Genomic DNA, 25,508 nt, shown 5'->3' with positions numbered 1-25,508 from the left:
GAGCCAACTGTGCTTGCTCACAATCAGACGTCCATACAGAACTTGAACCTGGAAGCTACACTAGTTTGTTACCAACATAATGGTACATGGTCGCAGGACTACTGAAGATGATGGCATAAACAAGTCATTAGGCGCTGGCGTCTGATGGCACATGTGGTAGCAGAGATGAGCTGATTGATGTGCGATGCCATTTCATGAAAGAAGCCGCCAACATCACTGGTACGCCTACTATCAAGACCATGGCAAAGAAGATGTGACGAGCCTTTTCAAAAATCAAAACACATACCCTTGAGTATTGATACATGAGTGCTTTAAATGTATATCAGTATCGGTGCAGTGACATCCAGTGCCAATCCATCGCAGCTTTTGCTTATCTTCCCAAGTGCCGAAGCCATGTATATATCAAAATCTCCATACAGAAATCAACTTATCAGAATATTACTCGAACATAAAAATTAAAATAAATTACTCCTGGCACTTTAAGAAAACGGGCAATCAAGTCACCTTCTTTCCAGACGATAACTTCAGCACGGCAGTCACTCACCGTACAACTTCTCTTCTCAAGACGCAACATCTGGTGCCTACGAGTGTAAATGCTAAAAACGTCTCACGCTTTATCAAAACCATGCATTCGCCAACAGATGCACACTACTACACATCTACCTCCGAGGACACTCCATGATCGCCCATCACTAAGTTGCATTCTCGACACGTTTTAGCCACGATGTCTGCTTGCAAAAACATCAGTGGCAAAACCTGCTAATGCCTCATCACTACAAAACGTCAAACTTTTCACCTGCAATGCAAGTTATAATCCACTTCTAGCTGGCACTTTAACCAACACAAGTGAAAGATGTGTACTTGGTTTGTAGAAAGACGCAGCTGGTGCCAGTGCATCAAAATAGTCTGCACGTCGCAGTGATACATCTCGGCTGTAACTGCCAGCCAAGTGCTTGCAGTGCATTCCTCCTAAAAGAGAACCGTGCTGTACTTCAAGCACTAGTAACCCTGATGGCGCAAAAGCATGGCACGAAAAGGAGAAAACAGTTACATGAAACTGATCCTTTTGTATCTTCTTCGTCACTTACAAAACTCATGGTTCCTCTTGTTGGATTACCAGTCGTCTTCATCCGGAAGGTTATTAGCTGCATCATTAAGAGGTGCCTGCAATATATCTCGCTCCAAACATCCGCTCTGTCTCTAAAAAGTTCACACCTTGTGCTGTGATGCTGAACAACAATGCCAAGCATTCTTACAGGTCACGATTTGCACTGTCACCAAGAGATGGCACCACCAGTACTCGTGCATACGTACGGGCCAGTTCTTTGAGCAAATGAGACGCCAAATTTGCCGTCACTGGCTGATGCGCAGAACAACACAGAAGCAAGCACAGTGGCGTTTTTTTCAGCAATGTTCTTGCAAAGGCATGCACCATTTCCTCGGGCCAGAAAATCAGCCTATCGTGGCTTTTACTTTTCAACCCTCTGCACACGTAGTTCTCAAAGGAAAGAAATGAACAAATGTCACAGACCCCTGCCCCTCTGTGAATAAATCATAATAAAAATTTGATTCTGCGATTTCACGTGCCAAAAACATGACATGGTTATGAGAGGCACCGTAATGGAACACTCTGGGTCAATTTCGACAACTTGGCATCCTTTACCATGCGCTTGAATTTAAATATGCAGCCGTTTTTCACATTTTGCTCGTGTTAGAACGAGGCCACCGTGGCTGCGAATTGAACCCGTACCCTCGAGATTAGCAGCGTGACAGGTCAACTGCTGAGCCGCCTCATCAGGCTCCTGCAGTGCAACAACCAGCGTGAGAAGACCCGAGGTCCTCCGAGCAGCACCCCGAATGGTGTGGCATTTGCAGAGACCGGGACCGTAAATCTTGTTTCGGTAAATTTCACCCAGTCAGTCATACCACGGCAGTTAAGCGCTGCGAACGAAAGTTGGGATCCTTTCCATTCACATCGCAAAGCAATACAACCCGCACAATAGCCACGCATTCGAGATGGTTAAGATGAATCTTCGCTTCAGGTTGTCGTGGGAAAGCTTGGGAGGTCGATGACTCTGCGGAGGTCCTCGGCAGGGAACAAACGACTACTGGAACTCGGAGGGTGCGTCGAGGACGATGTCGCCCTTGAAGCCGTACTTCTGCAGCTTCTGTTCAACGATCAGCAGGTCATCCTCCGTGTCAACCTCATGGCACAGGTACTGCGGCAACTCCACAAAGCCGCACCTGCGAAGCAAGATGTTAGAAAAACGCTCACCATGAATTTTTTTTTGTTTGTGACTTTTTTTCTGTAATTTGTAGCTTCGTGTCTGGTAATGCAACAATTCAGTCATGAATGCCCCAACATGTATAATTAATGCTAGCGTAGCTAATTGTAAGCAATATAGCATCACTTAAAAATGCCCACCTAAAATTGTAAGAAAAGGGTGCCCGTCTTTGGGGAGTGCTTAAGACTACGTCCACTCAAACTTTGGTGACAATGAATGTGCAGTTCTCAAAGCGGGGCCCCGCTGGCAGTACAAAATTAAACTAAGTGGGCACTTTGTTAGGAGTCAATCCTGTAAAGTGTTTTTAAAAAAGAGAAAAGAATTCTTGGCGTAAGCAGCTAATACCATTTAGAGAGCAACCTGACAACAGAGAAAGAGGGGCGAGAAACAAGAGTCCTCTGTGGGTGCCATTCGGGGTATTGTGCGTGCCAGAGCTGCCGAACAGAATGCGCGTGCCTGTCAATCGTGCTAACTGGACGGCGCGCACTATACGATCGCGAAGGCTTGCGGCTGCTCGGGCTTCGTTCGAAGCAGGTAGTGCAGTTATTTCTCAAGCTTCCGACTATAGTCGGCTAGTACCTCGAGCATGCCCACTTACCGTCCTCCTTGAAGGAGGCCATCTTGGACATACTCCGCTCGCGTGACATAGAAGTGACCAGTTTCGACGATCTCACCCGCCCACTCCTGGCGACAGAGCCGCTGCGCTGGGTCAAAGTTCAGGGGTCTTGTCGTACCATCTGAGTAAAAGAGAAAAAAAAAAGCAAAGGTCTTACCTAATCTGTGCAATTGTAGCATGCGAAACGAGAAGCGAACACTACTGTTCACTTCTCCAAAATGAGGGCTGCCAGAACAAGAGCTGCAATGTAACCTTGTTGGTGACGTATTTGAAAACATTTCATGTAAAGCGAAGCGAAACACGAACACGAGAAGGCGCATATGAGCACCACACACAGCACTACTAGCAACAACTTTATTTTCAAGAATCAAAACTGTGCAACGAGAAAAGTTAGAACTTACTCTGTGTATGAACAGCAATTACATCTTATCCTGCATGTCTTTCCTTTCTTTAACACTGTGCATACAATACTTCAAGTACATGAATGGCATGCCTGTCATTAGTGCAACATACAGCCTTCCTGACTGAGTTTTTTTTCAAGCAAGCAAACAGAAACAAACAATAATTTTGGAGGCAAGGCAATTTATACTGTGAATGGACTTATTTGCATTTTTAAACAATGGATATCCATTTGTACATTACGATGACGCATTGGTGATGTGATACCTTGTTGAATGCAAAATTCATATGAATGTGTTGAAACTTACAGTCACAACTAGTTCCTACCATTGAAGAACTAAAAGATTTCATCAAGCTATAAGGTTACAAGTGCTGACCTTCTGTCTTTTGACTTGTCCAGTGCAATGGCTCACCAACTTATAGTGCAGTTACAATTACAAGTGCTTACCAACTGTATTTCTGTGCTCTCACTTAAGCTTTAACCTAACCCGACTTACACTGTTTGTAGCAACTTCCGACACCAATTCCAAACGCTTGCTCTCTTGTGGGAGCTATGTACGCCCATTACACACTAGTTCCAAGCCCTTTAGGCACTGCTTACACCCTTCCCGCAACATTTCAAGCCTTGTTGCACGCACTTGAATGCCCATTCTGCATCTTGTTTGCACTTCTGTTTGTAGGCACTACATACACCCGTTTCACACTTGTTTACACCCCTGAGTGTGCACGCTAGTGCTGCTTAATGTGCTGTGTTTATCTCTCTTCCTTCTCTAGTTTTCATCCCCCATCCCCCTCCCATGCGCAGGGTAGCAAGCCCCGCTGCCTATAGACTGGTCAACCTCCCTGCCGTTCTTTTCCTCCTATTTTCCTTCCTTCCTACACCCCTGTAGGTGCCGCTCATGATCAGAGTAACAGAGTTAACCAAGAGATTATGCGTACCTTGTGATAGTTCTGTCCACCGCCACTTGTAGTCACGAGTGACCGAGAAAACGGAGTCATATCTGTCTGAAGTGACAAGGTTGACTGCTTCATCTAAGTATGAGGGCACTAGGCACGGCGAGGTACATTGGACTAAGGCAACCACGTCAATACCTGCAAAAAAAAGGGCACAGTGTGCTCTCATAAGTGATTGGGTTGCGGGACTCCTTGAACAAATTCAATCCACATTGTTTACAGAAATCTAATGCACGTTATTTGAGGTTACCTACTGTGTATACCTTATTATTTCACCGATTCGAGCTAGAATAAAAAACTTTTGATAGATTAGAGTTAATCAGTTATTGCAGAGTCATAAAAATACAGGTTGTGCATGCACACAACTATCTCTAATACATAAGCGATAGATAGAACTGCCCTAAAGCGCATGTTTAAAAAAAAATTAGGGGTAGAATTAGCTGGGACATCCTGTCTGTGTGTGTGCGTGTATATGTATATATATATATATACACGCACACCCAGCACCTCCACCACGAATGAAGTGTTGGTTGCGACAGCGTTAATTCGAGGAAAGCCCTCGCAAAACAAACGGGCAGAGCCGCCACACAGACGATGATGACCCGCAGTGGCAATAAAGACAAAGAGACAAGCGGATGATGGTGATTATGATCAAGCAGGGATGATAATGATGTGAATAACAAACGCCCACAATATATATATATATATATATATATATATATATATATATATATATATATATATATATATATATATATATATATTGTCACATTTCACGATCCACCCGATACCCAGCACCTCCACCAGTCTTGTCACGTTTCTTGAGACAAACTTGGTTTAATGGGTTCGTTGAGTCGACTAACCAAGCAGCAGCTCAGACAGATCGTCATTGTCTTCTTTCACTCCTGGATCTCAACCAAGCATATCATGGGGCAATATATATATATACACCAGATTTTTTGAACGTTATTCACGCTGGACCCGACGTATTGTATGCAATAAAAAGACGAAACTTTCACGGAAGCGTCTTTACATAACGTTTTCTTCAACAGAGGCTGGTCAACCAGCTGAAAACGTTAAGTAAAAATGCTCCCGTGAAAGTTTCGTCATCTCTTGCTTGCATATATATATATATATACGAGTGGCTACTGGTGGCCCTGACCAATGCTTCCACACTTAATTGACATATATACCCCATAAAGTGGACGTGGGGATAGCCGCTGTGGTAGCTCAGCTGGCAGAGCATCGGATGCATTATGCGAATGTTCGGTCCCTGCTCACGGCAAGTTTATTTTTTCGTCCACTTATCCTTCTTCACAGTTGCATTACAATTGCTTTTAATAGCATCCCTATACTTTCCTTAGCATGATTGTCTGCTGCATGTAAACGAGACCTTAAGTGCTGAAGTCTTACTTATATATATATATATATATATATATATATATATATATATATATATATATATATATATATATACAAAATACTACTAGTGCACTATACACACAGTGCATTAATTCAACCAGTATTTATTGGAAAACAAATAAACATAACAAAGCTCTGCAAAAGCTGCAGACACATGTTCAGAACAATGAATATTAAAAAAGGATCAAGTGAATGGATTTGCCTTGACAAGTCATTATAGCAGCAATCAGATCGCTAAATATCTTTGACTATAACAATGTCTCTTATATTAATGTACACCCCACCACGTAACTTTGTGCGACATAATAGCTCAACAACATGTGCGGCTTTACGTTCTATTAGTGCGCAATATTTCTAATCCAGGAACTCTTGTACGGAGCTGATGTTCAAGGGCAAAGCAAAAAATATAGCTCTCTCAAACATTTCGCGTTCCGCAAACTTTTTTCTGCTGGGTGAACGTGGTGTTGTAGACACAGGTATTGCATGACCGTAACTATTATGCCGTAATTAGAAACACCACAAGAAATTATTTTATGAATTCACGATCGTAGTGTTCCACTTTGTCGTGCTTGAAGTACACTCGGTAATTAAATTGGTTAGCCTCACCTGGAACTTCGCGCATGAACTCTTGCACGGCGAGCACCGACGGCGAGTCGGGCTGAGCGAATTCCTCGGAGCGTCGCACCACGGCGCACGATTCCGCGGCGGCGATGTCCTCGATTTCTTGGTCGTCGGTCGACACCCAGATTTCGTCGAGCGCTGCGCAGCAAAACGAACAAAACAAGAAATATGGACGCGCGTTGTATCACCCCGAACAATGTCAAAAGAGAAAAAATCAACTAATCTCTCCGCCGATCGCTTCGTTATACCAAGTCGCTGCGCCGCGCGCGCCCGAAAATAAACCTTATCGTGCGCTACCCCGCATAACTCGATCGGTCAGTCGATCGCGCGCGCAACTGAAGTTTTTGCGCATCGACTAGGAGAGAGATTAAGCTAACGTGTAAGTTGCTTACAGTCTTAAAAAGAGCTCACGCTGCTTCACTAACTAGCAGCCCCAGCGACATTGCGATCCTTCTTTTTCTTTTCTTTTTTTTTTTTACCACAGGCAGCTAAACTAAACTGCGCGATCGTGTAAAAATTGCCGAAGCGCTCGTTAAGCCAGAACTTCCATTCTCGCGCCTGCACCGCTCGCTAATTTGATTGCGCCAGATCCGCGCAGAACTCTGAGAAAACGTGCAAAAACAGGTAAACTAGCTGTTTGCATGATTCCGGGTTGAAAGCGTTTTAAACGACGGCTGCAATTTTATCCCGGCCGATCGCTCCTAATTCTATTAGGTAGGCGGGCGGAACGGTTGCTACGACGCATACTCCACATGAAAGCTACCGTCGGTGAAGTTAAGTTTCTCTTTTCAAAAGGCGATCGGTGATAGCAAAGTAGAAAAAACGGCCTCAATGAATAAAGGGCGCCGCGGTCGGTTGACCAATCGCTGTCGCATTTCGAAGCGATGACGAAGAAAAAGAGGAAGAACAGAAAACGCGTGGGGTGCACGTACTCTTGCAGTGCTTCATCGGCCGCAGCACCCAGGTCAACAAAGGCAGTCCGCACAGCACCCGGGCGTTCTTCTTCTTCACCGCCTCGCTGCCCCCTCGCGCGAGCACCAGTCCGGCCACGCGCATTTTCTCGCTCGCTGTTGCGCGGTCCATGGCGGCCTCATCCCCGGCCGCCCGTGTCACGAACGGCTGATCGGACGCGCCAGGCTCACGCGGCGTCCCACGGATAAACAGGATATCGGCTTCCCTGCCATCCCAGGCCGCTGCGGAGGATGCTAGCCCGGCGGGAGGAAGCGAGAGGCTGCAACAACCGGAAGTGAAAGGCCGACGCTGCATCCCGGAAGTTGGGAACACCACGTGACGGGACGAGCGCCGCCCTCACCTCTTCTTCACCTCCACTTCATCAATTCTGGCGTAGTTCATGGATGGCGGAGTGGGCGAGCGGGAGCAAAGCCGAGCGACAACGCCGGAACCAGCCACTGGTGGCGCGACAAGCGTTTCTTTCATCGACAAACTGAAAAAGTTGCGGCTACCTCGTCCTCAGAGAACCCGTAGCCTGAAAAGGTCTGACATTAGTAAGAGCGCTTTGTTTTGTTATTGAAAAGTGTTGAGTGCCGCTTTAAAATACGTGGCAATTGGCGTTAAATTGGCGTAAAACACGTGGCAATCGACGTAAAGAAATGGACAATTTTGTTCTGTTGGTACACGTTTTCCAGTCTTTCTCGGCTACGGCAGGAACGTGGTTGAAATTTATAGGTTCTCGGAGAAGTTGAAGTTAACCGTCTATTTTTTTTTTTCATGTTAACTCTATGCAGTCAGTTTTAAATCGACGTTACTAATCGCGGTCGTGACTCATGCTGATAAAACTTCTTAGCCGTCAATGGCTCCCTCAAGTAAGCTGCAATAGGAAACCAATCACTGTTGCAAATTTCGATACCGCACATGTGATACCGATTTCACCATGTGAGTAGACAGGCACTCACGTGTAGCACCGTAATGGACTTAACGGTATCGTATAGTCGAACATGTGTTCAGTTCTTGCCTGTCCCGTTGTTTAGGTCGCTCCCTGAATAAGTTGGCTCTGTTGGACTGTTAAAGTTATTGCGGATAAGCGTCAACACAAAATAGGAACGTAGTTCCGAATGACGTGTTTACGACCCGCTTGCAGTAACCTCGTGCATACAAGAATGGGTTCTTAACAGTTACGTCATATTGCCTATGATTACATTTCGAATTAACCTGTTAGCGACGACAGCGCCACGTCTGCCTCTACGTGTCACTTTACCTGTTAAAACGCTGCGGCTTTGTGGGCGCATCCGGAACTACGAACAGAGGAAGTCGCCAAGCGCCGCAGAAACGAGGCTAGTGGGACCAAACGCGTGGGACAAAGTGTGATTACTTTGTTGTTTATAGTCACTCTCTTTAGGAAAGAGGAGGAAAGAGTAAGAGCGTTGTTTGTCGCTTTTAAAAATGGCCGACCATAATCGACGCAGGCTCCTGGAGCTCCTCAAAGTTCCCGGGAACGGAGAGTGCGCGGACTGCGGAAAGAAAGGTGAGTACCTTACTTAACGAAACGAAACTTTGACAAACAACCCATCTGTTTTGCACAGCGGCCCCGTGCTGTTGCTAAGGTAGGAAAAGCTAAACTGTCTAGGTGTGACTGAAGCGTCCCACAGTTTTTCAACCCCCGACAAGTTCTGACGTTTCGTTCGTAAGCTGGCGGTCGCCTTTGTTGTTAACTTGTGGGACTGGCGTGACGTCTCGTAACAACGACGGGGAGGTTTTCTGGTTACTTTCAGTCTCCGGTATTTAAATGTGTGGTTTGGGCCCTGCCAGATGAGTTGCCGCCTTTTATGACACTGCACGCGCGAGCTCCGTCAAAAAAAAGAAAGAAAAACCCCGACGCACAGCGCGTCATCGCGCGAGCTGATCGATTTCACGAGGAAGGATGTTGATTCACCGCATTGTATCGAGTGACAAGGCATGCGCGTTATATGCAGGCGTTTCGATGTTTCCGTGAGTCTAGAATAGCGCGAAGAGGGAAACAAAAGCAGAAAGTGACATTCCACCCCCCCTGAAATAGGAGAGTTCAAAGAAGGAACAGTTTGAAAACAGCGCCGACATTCCGCGGGTGTACGGTGACCTAGCCTTCAAAACGACACCTGATGCTGAAAGTTTTATTGTTATTTTGGTGAATGTAAAGACAAAAACATTTTGATGCCATAGAATTTGACGCCAATCACACCATTAGAAAAAATAAGCAGAGCATTCGAGGAAATGGCACTAATTTATTTTCTCAAAATATCGACTAATTCACGTATTGTTTCTTAACAAAGCGTATCGCTTACGTCTAGAGTAATGATGATTTGTCTCCTGAAACAAGTTATGAAATCAACCTGTCATATCTTCTTATAGATAGTAATAATAATGTGCTGAAGGCATGCAATTTCTTGTGCGACAATTTTTGTCTTTTACTAATTAACTGCAATGCTAACTTGCGATCTTCCTATGTTTCAGTTGTGGTAAGCATAGAAGTAAGCACAGTTACCAAAAAATATGATTACATATGCTATTTATTGCTGTCCATAGTTTTTTTTACATAATTTGTGTTTGTTACTGGCCTTTTGCCTCGGTGTGTCAGTCCTGGCACGTCTTACGATCTTGTCATCGCGGACTCGAAAACCACAATGGACTTCGACTGTTGCACGAAAACGGATGAAGAGTTTGGCTGTTTTGTTATCGAAGCATGAGCGGTAATAGTTTGCCCTTTCGTGTTATCATGGAAAATTTTCGGTCCGACAAAAAAATTGCATGCCTTCTTATTCAAGAAATGCTTAGTTAAGTGTTGCATGCACTCCCAATTCAAAAGTAGTTCTTGGCACAGATGCTTCCCTCTAATTGTGGTTAGGTGCTTGATCCCATTACAAACACAGTATGTACTAAATTGTGAGGCAGATGTAATTACAGCGGCGATTATATCGTTGTTGTGCGGAACACGAGGTCAGCCGTCCGATGTACCCAGTTACATTTCAGTGGGAGCAGAAGCAAGGATGCTTACTCACTTCAAGCATTTACAGCAAGTGAAAACCCCACGCGGTCAAAAACTATTCGCATAGCTCCCTTCTCCTATCATTGTTGTATCATATTTAATTTTTTTTTTCATTTATCACTCTTTCAAGAAGCAGTAAACTCTTTCAAGAAGCACAACTAGTGTTTCTCAACGCCAGTTGTGGCAAAAAAAAAAGATCTTTGAACCTTTTGCATAATCAATATGACTGGACTTCAGTGCGCTGCCCATGATTGTAGCCAATGACTTGGGTGAAGGCACTATGATGTTCGACAGGTCTTTCAACATGCTGCGCTTGCAAACCAACGTCAAAAACATCACTGTTCTTTTCTTGAAGTGAATGCAACCCAAATCTTGATTGCGTACACATTCGGGGCCTGTGATTCCAGCCTTTTCGCATCAATAAAACTTGACTGATTTTGGATAGTGTTTAATTACATGCTAATTACAAATAAAAGAAGATGCGATTCGGAGAAAAATATTTTCGTCAATCCGTAGTCAAGGGCAATGAAATTTTCGCTGTATATATGGGCTTTTATGGAGATTTCAGATATGTCATTAGTTTTATATTAGGTTTCACATTTTAATTTTGTGTCACGACCTCTCCTGTCTTTGGTGCGGGAACTGTTTCTTTGAAATTTATAGAATAATGCACAGGGAGCCCATGGAAGAAAGCCTTAGATGCATCAGTTGGGGGTTGTTTTATCTGTCGGCATCCTAAATGAGCACTGATATCAGAGTATCTAGTTAAATTGGTCGAAACGTTCGAGTTCAGCGCAAGTGTGCACCTGCTCGGTGGAAAATGACTTGTCATAAACTTGTATAAGTGCTTGACATCACAGAAATGAGGGAACGCAATGAGGTGGAGCATAAGTGCAATTTTCTTTTTTTTTTTTTTTTTGCATGGGGCACCCATATCTGTAGGCAGAGCTTGTATTTCATTATAAGAGCATCGCTGCTAAAGCTGGGGTTTGTGAAATTTCGGGTGTCTGTAAAAAAAAAAAAAACCCCGCACCATTGCTTATCAGCCGTGCCCGCCGACGAAGACAGTTTGCGCAGCTGACGCACCGAGTGAGCTCGCCACGGGAGCAGGGTACGAGGGGCGAAAGGCCTGCGTTTTAACCGGGGGTCCCGCAGCCAGTTTTTGCATGTTAGTTCTGGTGCTGGTGCCTAAACATTCTTGCATGGTCTGTGACAGACTACGGTTCGACTTTACTGTGTCTATGCCTAAGCCAAGCATCAGGCGAAGAAGCCCCTAAGATCAACCATCTTTGTCATTTCTGAAGCTTTGCCTGGGTAGTGTAAACTTCTCTGTTTTTATTTTCTTAAGCTGTAGTCAAATGTTACGGAAAAAAAACATTAAAAAAAGCATTCAACAGCTAAGCAAACTAAGTCATATTGGCTACAGCCGTGTGTGCCACTCGCTGAATTCTAACAAATTTATGCTCCGTGAAATTCGTTACTGTTTGGTTTAGAAGTCAGCCTGGTCCACTTAATTTTCAGATCCGGAATGGGCGTCGTACAACCTCGGCGTGTTCCTGTGCACGGAATGCGCCGGCATCCACCGCAGCCTAGGTTCCCACGTGAGCCGGGTGCGCTCATTGCGGCTCGACAAGTGGGACGATGAGCAGGTCGATGAACTTGCGGCCGTGGGCAACATTGTTGCCAAGGCGAAGTACGAAGCCAATGTCCCAGCCTGCTACCGCCGGCCCCTTGCAGACGACGTAGCCGTCGTCAAGGTAACGCATCTCGTACGATAGGAAAGACTTAATGGGGCATTCATTGAAGAATTTTCATTTTTTGTATCAAATAAAAGACCGTATTCCTAGGAGTCTAGAAAATGTTCTGGTAAGTGTAAGTGCACCCTGAAAAGTAATTACAGATGTTTTTGAAAACTAGCTTAGACTCGCACTGTATTCTGATGTCACCGCAAGTTACTAGTTTCTTGTAGCATTCTTGTGCGAGATTCTACAACTGCTGTCCTGCATAACTCCATTGGTGAGATACAAGCGGCCAGTTCGAATTTCTTAAGTGTTGCGCAAGTGGCCATATTGTATATTTCGGTACCTGATGGCATAGCAGCTGGTGCATGTAGTTACCCGATTTAACACCCCAGCCTGGTGTCATGCTAGTGTCTGTGTCGATTTGTGCACCAAGCGAAAACTTACTTTGATATAAGGATACCTACAATATATGGTCGGCATTAACTGAGGTTCACACTTGATGAAAGCAGCCTCTCTATATTGGAGATTTCTATGACGCAGTAAACTGAACTTCGAAAATTAATGTTAATACTCTTTTAATTGTATTCGTTTCATCAAGGGTCCCCCTCACCAATCTTGGGCGTTGCCAATAAAAAACCTTATTCGTAAGTTGGGTTTATTGGCTCCAAATCAATTTGGTGATGCATTCCCTAGAGTGTCTTCGAGTGCATTACAAATTTACAGAGAGTCATAGCCTTTTATTGCATCGTGTTACCAGGCACTTATAATGGATGTTCGAAACATGTTATAATTAGGTATTTTAAATATGTAACGCTGCTATTGGGCCTTTGTCAACATCTGTGTGTATTACTGTGTTTAGGCTTTTCTTTTTTTTCTTTTTTTTTTTTTGTGCAAGTTATTCCATGCCGAATTTCAGCCATGCTGGCGACCATCTCAAGTGTACGTGAAAGGGAACGTTGCTTGTTTAGTGCAGTGGAAACACTAAATCGCTAAAATATTCCAGACTGGAAAAAAAAATTGATCATGTGGAAGCCTTCCAAAATTTTGCAAAATGTCGTGTCGGTGATGTTCACCTGAAAATTGATTCTAAATAGCATTGTTTTTTGTGCCAATACTGAATTTGGTTTGCGTATTAAGTTATCATATTTCCCATGTTTGAACTTCAATAAAATTGTGCCATATATGCCTCCAGGAGATTTGCCAAAGTGTGCTTTGTTTGCATTGTGGCACCACCCCCACCCCCCTGCCCCGTTGCACTGTGTCTGACTTTTTGTAATCTGTATGCTTATTCTCATACTTAGTAATAAAAATCTTTTTCTGTCTGATATATTCTGGCAATTATCTGTTTCTACTGGAGAAAAAAAAAATTGTTTTCATCGGACACTTTTGAAATGATTGCGTAAATGGCTGGGATGTATTGCGTAAAACAGTTTTCCTTCTCCCTTTCTCATTTGCATAACATTTGCTATGTGCAAATCCTTTCACCATCACCTACATGCAGGAACAGTGGGTGCGAGCAAAGTACGAGCGCGAGGAATTCGTGCACCAGGACCGCCAGGTTTACCAAGACGGTCGCATGGAAGGATGGCTCAACAAGCAGGGAAAGGAGGACGGCCGCTTCCACCCGCGGCGGTTCGTGCTCAGCGACGGCCTGCTCAAGTACTACGTCAAAGAGGTGAGCACCGTCTCCGCGCGCAGAGCCTTTGGTACTGTGCGTAACACTGCGGACTCATTAGTCAAGCAGGACTCATTAGTCGAGCTTTTGTATGCTTTTTGAAGACCGTTTGCACACACAGAAGTGTTGTAGCTTGAGCTAGTAGGTCGCCCACGAACGTAGCTTGTATTAGCGCGGTACAAGTAAAAAGGAAACGTGACACAGACGTAACGAGAAAGGTAGGCGCTAAACTATCAACTGCTTATTTTCATGCCTTGAGTGAATTAAATGGAAATCTCGTAAATTGAACTGCTGCCTCACACTGGCTCTAACGCTCGGAGCTGCCTCTAACACTTGGATTCTGCACCCCTGTACCTCACTCAATAAAAGAAACTCCCGTTTTTTTTTTTCTAATGTTGCTTTGCAGTCAATAGTCCAAACTAGTTCACGAGATGATTGAGGTTTAAGAATGATTAAACTTTTTTTTTCTCTACTGACTGTTTGCATGATTTGAAAATCGTGGAAATGACTTTGCTTGCGTTTTTGTTATCATCTTCAAGGCCTGACTGTGAAAAAACTTCTGACTGTTTTCCCCCTTGTTGTTTTACTGTTTAATGCTCTCCCATATTTACCACACAGCAAACCTTTTGTAAAAGATGGCAGTACATACCATATAAAAACGTTACTAACTTGAACAGATATGCTGCTAGAGCAAAAGTGGTGACAAGAGGATGCCGTAAAAGACGAGTCTCCTTATCGAAATGTCAACTCTGGAGCAATTTTCTGTTGAACGATTTGTCATCGCATCAAGCTCGCACCTTTCCCTGAAATTCCGTCTTGTTTAAATTCGCAAAGCTGCAATAATCTGTGTTCTTGCACTGTTGCTGAAACAGGCATTTGTGCTTATTCACCAAATCACGGCCAAGCAATCGTAAACACGTGACCGGTCGCTTTGTTGTTTTCAGTCCCACAAGGAGCCCAAGGCATCGATTCCGGTGTCGGAAATCAACGCCGTCTTCTGTCCCGAAAAGATCGGCAACAAGCACGGGCTTCAGCTGAGCTACGTCAAGGACGGATCGACGCGTAACATTTTTGTCTACAGCGAAGACGGCAAGGTGAGTGTGTCGCCCTTGCGGAATTCCATTTTCTGCGGAGCTAGGTTTGGCCGCCAGAACTAAAGCTTGGCCGGATGCAACTTCAGCTGTACCGAGAGCATCAGTTAGCTACTTCGAATGCCATGCATTTACAGACGAAAGCTGTTCCTAATGAGTGATTCACCAGGAAAAGATCTCATAGTAAAACCTCATTTGTAAGTTCCGGTTTTATGTGACCTTTGACTGCTCTCGTGCTCCTGTAAGTGGTTCTGGGGCGGTAAACCCCAGATATTGTTGTTATTTTGTTCCCACTGCCATCGTTGTAAATAGCGTAATCAAGCAAAACATGATGTTTCAGCGGATTTGGGTTCTAAATTCTTTCATGTAGGACATTTTTTTTTTTTTTCAAAAAATGTATGAATGAGGTTTGTACGTTTGTACCAGGACATGAATTTCTCTTTTATGGTCGACAGAAGCAAAATACGTAAAAAGCCAAGAGACATTGAAGCCAAGAAAAGCACAACAATTGCTAATTGTAATTTTTAACTGAGGTGTTATAGTTACATCACATTTTAATGAGTTCCAAGTCTTCATGCCCTTGAAGCGGTCCTCCAACACTATTAACCCCCCTACCCCTTTTTTTTACTCGTCAATTTCGTAGACTGAAGTATGGACAGATTAGTGCAGTAAGAGCAGCAGCAATAGTGGCACGTAGTCTGAAGTTTGCAGTAAGAGCAGCAGCAATAGTGGCACGTAGTCTGAAGTTATTAGAATGAAAAGATGTAAATACTAGGGGGGAAAAAATGCCTGCCCTATGATGCTGATTTTTGCGGGGTCACACGGCCACATTTAATAAGTTAACTCGCCCTGCTATATTAAAGGTAGCCCTGATGAAACAAGCTGGAAGATTCTATGTAGCGGAAGCTCGCACACCATATTTGCTTGTTCTTTCCAACATATTGTTGAGTCTACAGTGAACACATAGCCAGAAGAATCTTTCTAAATGGTGTCGTAATAGTGGAGTTATGCATGGTTGATGATCCAGAAGAGGCTGTCACTTGTTTTGCTCTTTTTTTTCTGCTCTCTCTTCAGTTCTCTGCTTTTCCCCCTCCTTGCTAAGTATTTCCCCTCGCTGCGCGAGTAGGAAGGGGAGCGAGCATGCGAAGCAGTGAGGGAAAAAAGATGTTCTTTTTGTGGATGGCACGAGCAGAGGGCAATGTCAACATCACAGAGAACACTGAGGATTATTGAAAGGCACGAAAAGAACAAGGGATTGCCTCTTGGAACTAGTGGGGTGCCTGGCACTCGCAGCGCTGCCACGTTTGGCATTGTTGATTGTGACGACATTCTTAGCCCAACATGAACGTTTCTTTGAAATGCTAAGGAATGATTGGACATGGCTTAGAGGCCTTACACGCTTTCATCAAGCCCCTTAGAACGAGTCAACGCACTATCCACACAGCTGCACCTCACATGCTAGGACACCTGCCCCACGTAAGCAGAGGGCAAAAGAGTGTGTCGGCAATGCTGTTTCGCTCTCTGCTTGCATGCGGCAGGTGTCCTGACATGTGAGGTGTGGCTGTGTGGATTGTGCGTGTACACCCCCTTAATCACCTCTTTCAAATCTTTCATTCGTATTTTGTTCTCAAACGGTGACAACTATTTATCTTTCCTCGGTTATTTTGTGCAGACAATCGTGGACTGGTACAGCGCGCTGCGGGCGGCCAAGCTGCATCACCTGCAGGTGGCCTTCCCAGGTGCCAAGGAGTCCCAGCTGGTGCCCCACCTGACACGCGACTTCCTCAAAGAGGGCTGGCTGTGGAAGTCTGGACCAAGGCCCGCCGACCAGAATCGGCGCCGCTGGTTCACCTTGGATGACCGGAAGTGGATGTACCACGAGGACCCGCTGGTGGGTGTCGCCGTGAATCCCTAACGTGCTAGAACTGTGCTCAAGCGTGGGCCTCTCTCATAGCTTCCATCCATATCCAAATAGCCCTGTGATTCGTGCCAGCCGGCAGAGATAAAAAATTGGTGAACACAGCGCGTCACTAAAGCAAATATTTCAACTTGTGGACTTGTCTTTTTTTTTTTTTTTTTTCAAAAATGCAATTGCTGTTGCAACTTTTGCTGAAACTCCCCTTGTGTCACTTAGTGCGATGACTTTTTTTGAAAAACGATTAGGCGCTGATTGGCGCTTGTTCATACACGTGCACATCATTACAGGCGTGTTACTGGGGGCTGATTGGGGCCTCATTATGATTTGTGCTTAATCATGGCAACTTACCAACTAGCACAGCAGCAAATTAGAGTACTTCGCTAAACAGCTGCCCCGCCACTGTGGTCTAGTGGCTAAAGTACTCGGCTGCTGACCCGCAGCTCACGGGATTGAATCTTGGCTGTGGCGGCTGAATTTTCGATGGAGGCAGAAATCTCGTAGGCCCGTGTGCTCAGATTTGAGCGCACATTAAAGGAACCCCAGGTGGTCAAAATTTCCGGAGCCCTCCACTTTGGCATCTTTCATAATCATAGGGTGGTTTTGGGATGTTAAACCTCTCATATAAATATTCGCTAAACAGTTCCTTAGAATTGCATTTTTTTATGGTAGGAGTCCGCCAGCACGCCCAGTTTGAAGCGCACGGTCTTGTTTTTCGACAGGATGCCTACCCCAAGGGCGAGATCTTTCTGGGCCACCGCAGCGAGGGATACTCTGTCCAGACCGGCGCGCCGCACGCGTTCAAGGAGATGCCATTCTCCTTCACGGTCACCACGCCGCATCGCAAGTTTGTCATGGGCGCCGAGAGCGACCGTGACCGGGCCGAGTGGATCGCGCTGTTGCAGAAAGTGATGGAAAGGCCCCTGACGCCCCAGGACACCAACAGTAAGGCTCGGCTTGCCTTTCGGGAATGACCGGCAGTTGCGTCGGAGCGCTACTAACACCTGCGGGCACCAGCATGGAGGTGGTGGTGCATGCGGTGACCGGATGCGGCCAGTGCCTGCTTCTCACTGACAGCATGCAGCATGCCTTTGTTGTCGTGATTTAGGCCTGTTAGTATGTCAAAAAAGGATCACAGTGCATGAAACTTCGACACAAAAGAATGCAAGGCGCACGCCTGTATGTCAACTCTCGTCTTCTTTTGTGTCTTTCTTTCCTGCACTACAAACTTCTATAGCATGTCTGTGTTTTTGTAACCATATGTTGTGAAAGTTTGGTTCTGTGGAGCAGGAGACACATGGTACAATGCTGTGTCTGATCGATCTTGTTAAATAATCTGTGCATTCTCATGTGCAGTTCTGAAATAGACATGAGGCTAGAAAGCTAGTTTAGAAAGTTTGACCGGTCCTGGAGAGATATAACAAGGCAGCAATCCTACCACATCTACATTAGCATTGAAAGACTGTTGATTCTCGCTAAATGTAAATATCTTAGACAAATCTTCTACTTTAATGAAACGGTTGCCTCTAATATGAGTGGTACTGGAATTCTCCACTCCTGATGATTTTTCGGTAAATGTAACTCTCGTTTGGCAGAACACACTTTCTCGGTCTCGTCATGTTCATCAAGTTCCATTTATGGGGAGGCTTTTGTATGTGCAAGCGTTTAATTGATTTTCAAACTATGATGAAGCTCGTTAATTCGTCCCTTGTAATTCAGAAAAATTGGATATCTTGGACATAATCCTTGCTCCCAGCAAATGTATGAATTGTCCAACGACATCAAACTCTCTTCAATAAAACTATTTCAATCAACCAATCAATCTAACTCTCTTTCATTCGGTGATGTTTGGCCGCAACTCGGTCAATTCAGACAATCCTCCGAACGCACGAGGCACCTCAAATATGTGACGCGTAGTCGCAAAAATGGTGTTTGCGAACAACCACAATGGCTACGTGCCTTCAGAACAGCGTAGTTGCCATTCGCGATTGTGCAAGAGAGAGCCAGATTTATCAGCAGCATATGCGGGGCTCTGTGCTTTCGTTTCGCCTTTGTGTGTAGGCCACACACTTGCCTTCGCATCTCTTTGGACTCCGTGATCGTGTCTTTAGTGACGACGGTTTGGCCCACTGCGGATGCGGCACTAGGCGGCTTTGCTTTGATATATGCGGGGTATGCTACAAAACTCGGACATGTTGGAAAATGTTTAAAATGAAGGCCTTCATTTGCGCACCACTTCATGGCATGAAAATTTCTTGCATTGTTGCGATGGATGAACAATCAGTTGCCCACCATTCGAAAAAAATTTATTGCCCTGCGCGTGGTGGTGTTAATTGTGGCGTCGCATAATGAGCGATAGGTTCAAAGCAGGCTTGTGTGAATATCCAAGCGCTTTGAATATTCGAACAAGTGTTGCAGTATTTTAATTCACTTCGAAACCAATTTCGAGTTGCTCCAAATTTCGGAGTATTCAAGATGAACGATCAGACATGTACAAGCTGCATGTAATCTCTGTAAAGGTGGCTTCACTGCAGTGGTCGATTGCTATACTGTGAATACTCGTATCCAAAAAAAATCTGCACTGCCACAAAGTTCCACTTCAAGGTTAAACGAACATATTACTCCGCATCATTTTATATCTTCTGAATTTATAAGCTTGTTATACCAGCTTATATTGTTCAAGTGTAGTGAATATTAAAAAACTTCACATATTCTACAGGTGATCACATGCATTCTACCGAAACTCAAATCTTGTGACTGTTCAAAGTTTCTTCCACTTTGTTTTGAGCTAACAAGAATTACATTTCCACATGCCTTGTTTCAATTACAAAAAAAAAATACTTTGTAGGCCAGTAAGGGCTTGACAAATATGCTCATTTTTCTTTATATTATGGGATATACGCAACACTAAACTCCAGTTGAGACGAACTCTGTTAAGATGAATCCTTGCTTAAGATAAACAACTAGGGTACGTTTGTTTGGTTTCCCCTAGACTTATTGAAATAAAGAAGATCTGCTTAAGACGAACTGCATAACAGGCCTCTTCTGTTAAGACGAACTCTCACAGCGACCAACATTGTCGGGGATTCTATGCAGCAAACTAGTCTCGATGGGGTCATTCAGGCAAACAAAAGAAAGCAAAATGAAAAAAAGAACCTCCTGGTGCAAAGACCCAAAGCAAACCAAAACCAAATCGGTGTGGATTTCGCATTTCTTCTACTTTGCAGAGAAAATACACCTAAAGCTGTGCCTTCTTAGATGTGGATAAGCCAAAGAATGGCTTCCTTCATTTTACGCTGACAATGTGCTGCTACGACCTCTCGATCGCTGATAATCTGTTTTGCTCTGAATGTGCTCGACACATTGAAGGCATCGATAGCTGGCAAAAACTCCGATTGCACTCGCTGGAACTAGTCAGATCCCGCAAGGTCACCCTGTTACACAAGAAGCATTCGGATGTGCCCTAAGAACACAGATGCTTGTCAATGACGACAGTGTATGTGGAATTTTGAAACCTGTTGTCCGATGCTTATACCCAGATTGTGTGACAGCTTTGTACCTTGTGTCTCCGTCAAAATCCCCATCTTGGTTTGCTTGTGGTGTGATATTTGTTTGTTTGTTTGAGAGAAAGCAATAAGCTCAGCTGCTTGTCCTGTATATGAAATTCAGAGAAACAAAATTGTCTCGCGAGGCATTTGCTGTGCCGAATTTGACAAGGTACGCTTGCATTTGAGAAATTCAGACAAACTGAACGTGGTTAACTAGGTGAGCTGATCTAGGTTCCTTATGTAATACGTAGTGCAGAGAAAATAGCACATAGGCAAAAATATGCAATGCAAGCGATGACTGCCAACTGAGGTTTAGTCGGGGAAAACCGTACTTACTAGTTACACGCATGCCCTCCACATTATTGTATAAAACAAAACAATTTAAACCTTGTTTCAGAACTTCTGTGAAGGAACTCGGTAGCGATAATTATCGTGAACTCCACAACAGCTATGACCAAAATAAGTGCGCACAACTATTGCAAGCTACGTACATCGTATGTGCGCTCAGTCTCCAATAGGCTAGAATCTAGCTAGAAACTCTAGGAACTTACTGTTTAACTTGTCTAGAACTCTGTTACTTGGAAATAGAGAATTATTTTACAATTTGCGCAAGCTGCACCTAAAATACAGGGTACAAAATGGACAAGCATGTAACAATTGCTACCCGAGCAGGACTTTTCATGTATACTCTATTATACTTTAACAATTGGTTGACTTGGGAAAGCTTTTTGAATGCATAGTAAGCGCACCAGTTAAGCGCACTAGTAAGCCTTTTGTTACAGTTTTTACTTTTCTTTTTTAGCGTAACATTTTTTAAGACCTTGTTCATTGAAGATTCTAGTTCCTAAATGAAAATACCATTTCCTACAGCTCAATCAGCTCGATCGTCTGTCTAAAAACGAGGAACTCTGTCATCCCTCTGAAATGCAACAAGCTTTGGTCAAATCAACTCAGCGGTTGCCTAGTCAAAACAGTCCTGTCCTTGCAATCTGTATCCTGTATTTGGAAAATCTGAATTGGCTTTGGTGTTGGTGGAGTGAGGAAAAAAAAACAGCACCTAAAACTAAGACAAATGAGCATATATCTAAGTGCTGCGAGCTTATGCTTTCTTTTAAAATTTTAGCCATTTCTGTTTTTATTGGTCTGTGGAGTCGTGCATTACTGTGAGTTGTTTTGTCGTATACGGCGGTCTGAACGTCTGTTGGTCTGATCGTTCTATAGACTGTTTTCCATAACACATCTGCGAGCCATCATGTTGGGCTGTTAAGACTATGCTGTCTTGTTTTTGTATATTGTGACGTGAATTAATACTTAGGCCATGAAACGTCGCATGCACCAACCTAACCGTTTTCATCCGTATGCATCTACCATAACACTGTTCGTTTCATTAGTTGCGAAATGCAAAGGTTAACAGCCCAACATGGCGGCACTCAAAGTCATCTATAAAATACAGTTTCTATTGCGTGCCATTATTTCTGCCATTTCAATGTTCATATGCTCAGTAACTGTCCCGTGAAGTTAGTCACCCCTTGTCTGGTATGGCACTTAAGTGTCTTGACTCTATCATAAACTCATTAGACTTGTTAAATTGATGAGTCGTAAGACCATCAGGCTCGCATTTTAGCTCAAGAATGCATTGTTAGGTAGATACACTCAAACCTCATTATAGAAAATTGTAAATTACACAAAAATAAGTTCGTTATAACTGAAAATTTGTTATAAGGTATCTTTCTAAAATTATGTTTATTGTAAGAGAATGCTTCATTTACTTTTGTAACCAATATTTTGTTATATCTGGGTTTGTTATATCGAGGTTTGAGTGTACGTTCTCAAGAACCCATCTACCGTCCTTGGTTCTCATCTGTTCTGTTCTGACAAGGTATGCCAAGTGTGAACCTTTACTTACTAGCACTAAGTTTTTGTTCTGTATTAAAATCTGTCTGTTATTACACACTTTGTTTTGCCCTGCCGTGGCCCTGCAAATTGAACTGTGTGGTATTTAGTGTTCGCATAATTGGTGTTTGGATTGAGTTGGCATGGATGCATGACGGACGTAGTTTATGAAGCTTGAAATAATGACTGGGAAGAATAGATGGCAGAAGCGTTTGCGTCGTCTATTCTCCATTCATTTCGTTTCACGCTACATGCATGTTGAGTGAACGAAAGAGTGATTTGGCGGCTCTTTTTTTTTTCTTTGTTAGACACGGTGTTAATGAGAACCAACAAATAATCAAGCTAAGGTAAATATGGGTGACGTTATTTTATGAATGATATAAATGTAAACAAATTAAAGTGGACACAAAGACAACCCGCCATTGCCGGAAACTGAACTTACAACCGTCGGTAGTTTTCGAGGGGTTATTACATCAACAATGACTGTGGTTTCCTTAGCTTCATTATTTGTTGGTTTAATTGGATTCTGCATGATGAATGGTCCCACAGCCAGCTCGGTTTTACATGCACGCTTTTTTCTTTGCCCGTCTGTTACTCGCATTCGTGTCTGCTGCCTCTCTACTCGCATGACTAACCAAGCTGCTCGTGAGCCTCCAAGAGGCTTTCATTACCCCCACGTGACGATGCACAAAGCGTGCATCGCTCGCAAAATGGCTTATCACTTTTTTGTTATTTTATTTTGAGAGTCAATAAAATTGATTTGTGTGTGTGTGCTCATCGCAATTTTCGTTTGCGTGCTCAAGTTTCTGTTCACTCCTGCATTTATAGCCAGTCTTTGTTGCCTTGTGTCCAACTAAGAGAGCGGGGTGCTTTGTAGTTTCCAGACACATGTCTGCATGCCATTCACTTGTCTGTTGATTGGCTTCTTGATTGATTTATTGATCTATTGTCGCTTGGCGCGTAAAATGTATTGGTAGTACAGCCAACGACTTGCCGAAGCAGTGACGCCTCGGTTGCAAGCCAATGTCCCAAAATCTGGCCCGTCATCACGAGGGTTCACTTTAGGCCTAAGCTTCTTTCATTGAACCCCAAGCTATTGCATTGGTTTTAAGGTTTTCTGCCGTAAATTTTTTGCCGGATTTTTGGTGGCTGTACATCAGAGTGAGACTACAGATTTCAGAGTTGTTCTGTTTTGTCACGGAAGCCAGTGATCGCGAGTCGGTATGGTGAGTCCGAAAGATCTAAGAGCTCATAGCTGTATTTGAAAGATTAAAAAGCGTAATTTTGTTACACTCAAACCTCGATATAACGAATTCCAATGTAAAAAATAATCGGTTATAACAAAGTAAGTGACCAATAGCTTTGCCATAGATACAGTGTTACAAATAATCATTTATAAAGAATTTTCGGTTATAACAAAGTATTTTTGTGGCAGGTGTGATATAACAAAGTATTTTTGTGGCAGGTGTGACATTGTTATAATGAGGTTTGAGTGTATTTTACTGGTTCTGACTTAAGAGATCAACAAAGAAGCTTCACAATAGGTTAAGGATTGCGAAATCTCTGATGGAATGTGAAAGAAATTTGTGTTATTAGTGGCCTGTCTTGACAGCCATTATGAAATGTGAAGTCGACAAATCAACGAGACACAGAACACAAAAACGGATGCGTTTGGGTTTTTCGTTTCCCACAGTGGCAGCCACGCTCGTGAGGAAGCGGCCGTCCCTCTCCTCCTCACTCCAAATCCTCAAGGTCAGGTGACCTGCTCGTCGGCACACGAAGGTCATCTTTCTCAAGGGTCAAACCAAAGGTCGTCGCACTTTGTCGCCATCACTGCTACGCCGTCGTTGTCTTGGCCGCACCAAGCCGTGGGCCAATAGACATTCCGGTTTCAAACGAAAAATTCAGCAGCAGCAGCAGCTGTCTAAATTCCTTCGCAAAGCTCTCACAGCCGTTGCTCACATCTGCTAGTCGATTAGCGCGTTCTTTTATTACTACCATTTTTTCAACTAGTAGCACTTAGCTTCGCAGCAGGTCTGTATTGCTACTAGTAAATATCTACTGTTTTATCTTTTACTCTAAATTAATAAAGAGTAAGGTGCGGCTGTGAAGTTTGATAGTCAGGCTCGAAAAGATTTTAAGAACAGTCGTTTTGACATCAAGATGTCGTGAATGTCAGGAATTCATTCTACGTGCTAATCACGTTTCTTAACTGGCCTACAATACTTGGGCAGCTAAAAAAGATGGTCAACGTGAAACCACATTTACTTATTTTAACTTCATGCTGCTGGCAATGTATATATATATATATATATATATTGCGCTTCTTTTCAGATAGTGTGTATGTATATGTCAAAATCTTAATATAATCAAAGAGATAACTTTAAAATTATTGTTTTTATAACTTCAGGTGCATTCTCCTGATTACTGAAAGGAAAAAAAAATACTATTGTGCAACCAATGGAAGCATGAAAATGCATAAAAAACCAAGATGGCAGCTAGACAGGATAGAAAGAGTCGAGAGCTGAATAACCAAAACGCATACAGGCTCAATGATCATATCAGTGACAGGCGTACGTTTTTCCGAGCAGATTTTGTTGTAGGTCTTGCCTGAGCTAAACTTCTAATTATCTCGGATATGGCCTCATTTTTTGTCTCAAGACAAAGTAAGTTTTCTAGGCTGTAGTTAGCTTCTCTACAAAGATACCAGTGTGTGTTTCCTTTGTATCTTCATGATAATGACTTTATTACTAGCTAGGACAATAATTACTTTCAATTTTATTCAGCGTTGTACGATTTTTGCCATGCTGTGACTCCCTGCAGCTTTGAAAAAAGAACCTATGTGTGCCATACCTTGTTGGTTTATTGTTTGCTCAGCTTTTTGTAAGTTACATTGTTTTTTGTTTGTTTCTTTCTTTCAATGTTTTTTTGTACATCCCCCCCCCCCCCCCCAGTACATTGCATTTCAATTTGCAGTTATTATTGTTTCACGTTGGCGGTCTGTTCGAACGAAGTGATGCGTTAGCAGGTCCTTCTGTGCGATGTATTCACGTATTGTTCAGTTCTTATTATCTTATTCACATCCCAATAGTTCTTATTATTGACTGTTCTTCCCTAGTTTTTCTTCCCTAGTTAAATTTTCTTCCCTAGTTAAAATTTTTCTTCCCTAGTTAAAACATGTTGGAAAAACATTTATACTACTTACACAGATCCACTCCTACACCTGTAGATAGTTCTATTTTACTTAAACAGGAAGGACTGTGGAAATATCAGAATTGTATTCACTTGTTTGAATATCCGCACAACAAGCCAACATAGTCACATGCGCCCAGAACTCTAAAAAGTATTTCCGTACTGGTGAACTTTAT

The 25,508-nt window shown here is 43.5% G+C and overlaps 2 protein-coding genes across 3 annotated transcripts; one reads left to right on the top strand and one right to left on the bottom strand.

Annotated features, from left to right (window-relative positions):
* Positions 1-1,639: 1,639 nt before the first annotated feature.
* Csas (CMP-sialic acid synthase) lies at positions 1,640-7,591 on the bottom strand. The gene is made up of 5 exons (XM_037430735.2): positions 7,230-7,591; positions 6,283-6,435; positions 4,240-4,392; positions 2,884-3,022; positions 1,640-2,244 (listed from the first exon to the last, which is right to left on the bottom strand). Exons 1-5 carry the CDS (start codon positions 7,561-7,563, stop codon positions 2,106-2,108), a joined length of 918 nt encoding a protein of 305 aa, XP_037286632.2. The 5' UTR covers positions 7,564-7,591; the 3' UTR covers positions 1,640-2,105.
* On the top strand, positions 7,536-24,422 carry LOC119179615 (arf-GAP with dual PH domain-containing protein 1). 2 transcript variants are annotated; one of them, XM_075868901.1, is made up of 8 exons: positions 7,536-7,791; positions 8,721-8,779; positions 11,798-12,033; positions 13,520-13,693; positions 14,638-14,787; positions 16,457-16,675; positions 17,422-17,644; positions 23,834-24,422. In XM_075868901.1, exons 1-8 carry the CDS (start codon positions 7,649-7,651, stop codon positions 23,899-23,901), a joined length of 1,272 nt encoding a protein of 423 aa, XP_075725016.1. In that variant the 5' UTR covers positions 7,536-7,648; the 3' UTR covers positions 23,902-24,422. The 2 variants fall into 2 exon arrangements, with proteins under 2 accessions (XP_075725016.1, XP_037286630.2); XM_037430733.2 differs by lacking the exon at positions 7,536-7,791 and having other exon boundaries at positions 8,579-8,779.
* The last annotated feature ends 1,086 nt before the right edge of the window (positions 24,423-25,508 follow it).

The sequence above is a fragment of the Rhipicephalus microplus genome, chromosome 7, assembly GCF_043290135.1.
Source record: "Rhipicephalus microplus isolate Deutch F79 chromosome 7, USDA_Rmic, whole genome shotgun sequence".
Lineage (NCBI taxonomy): Eukaryota > Metazoa > Arthropoda > Arachnida > Ixodida > Ixodidae > Rhipicephalus > Rhipicephalus microplus.
Note: the sequence above shows the minus strand (reverse complement) of the source record. Positions and strands in the feature narration are given on the sequence as shown.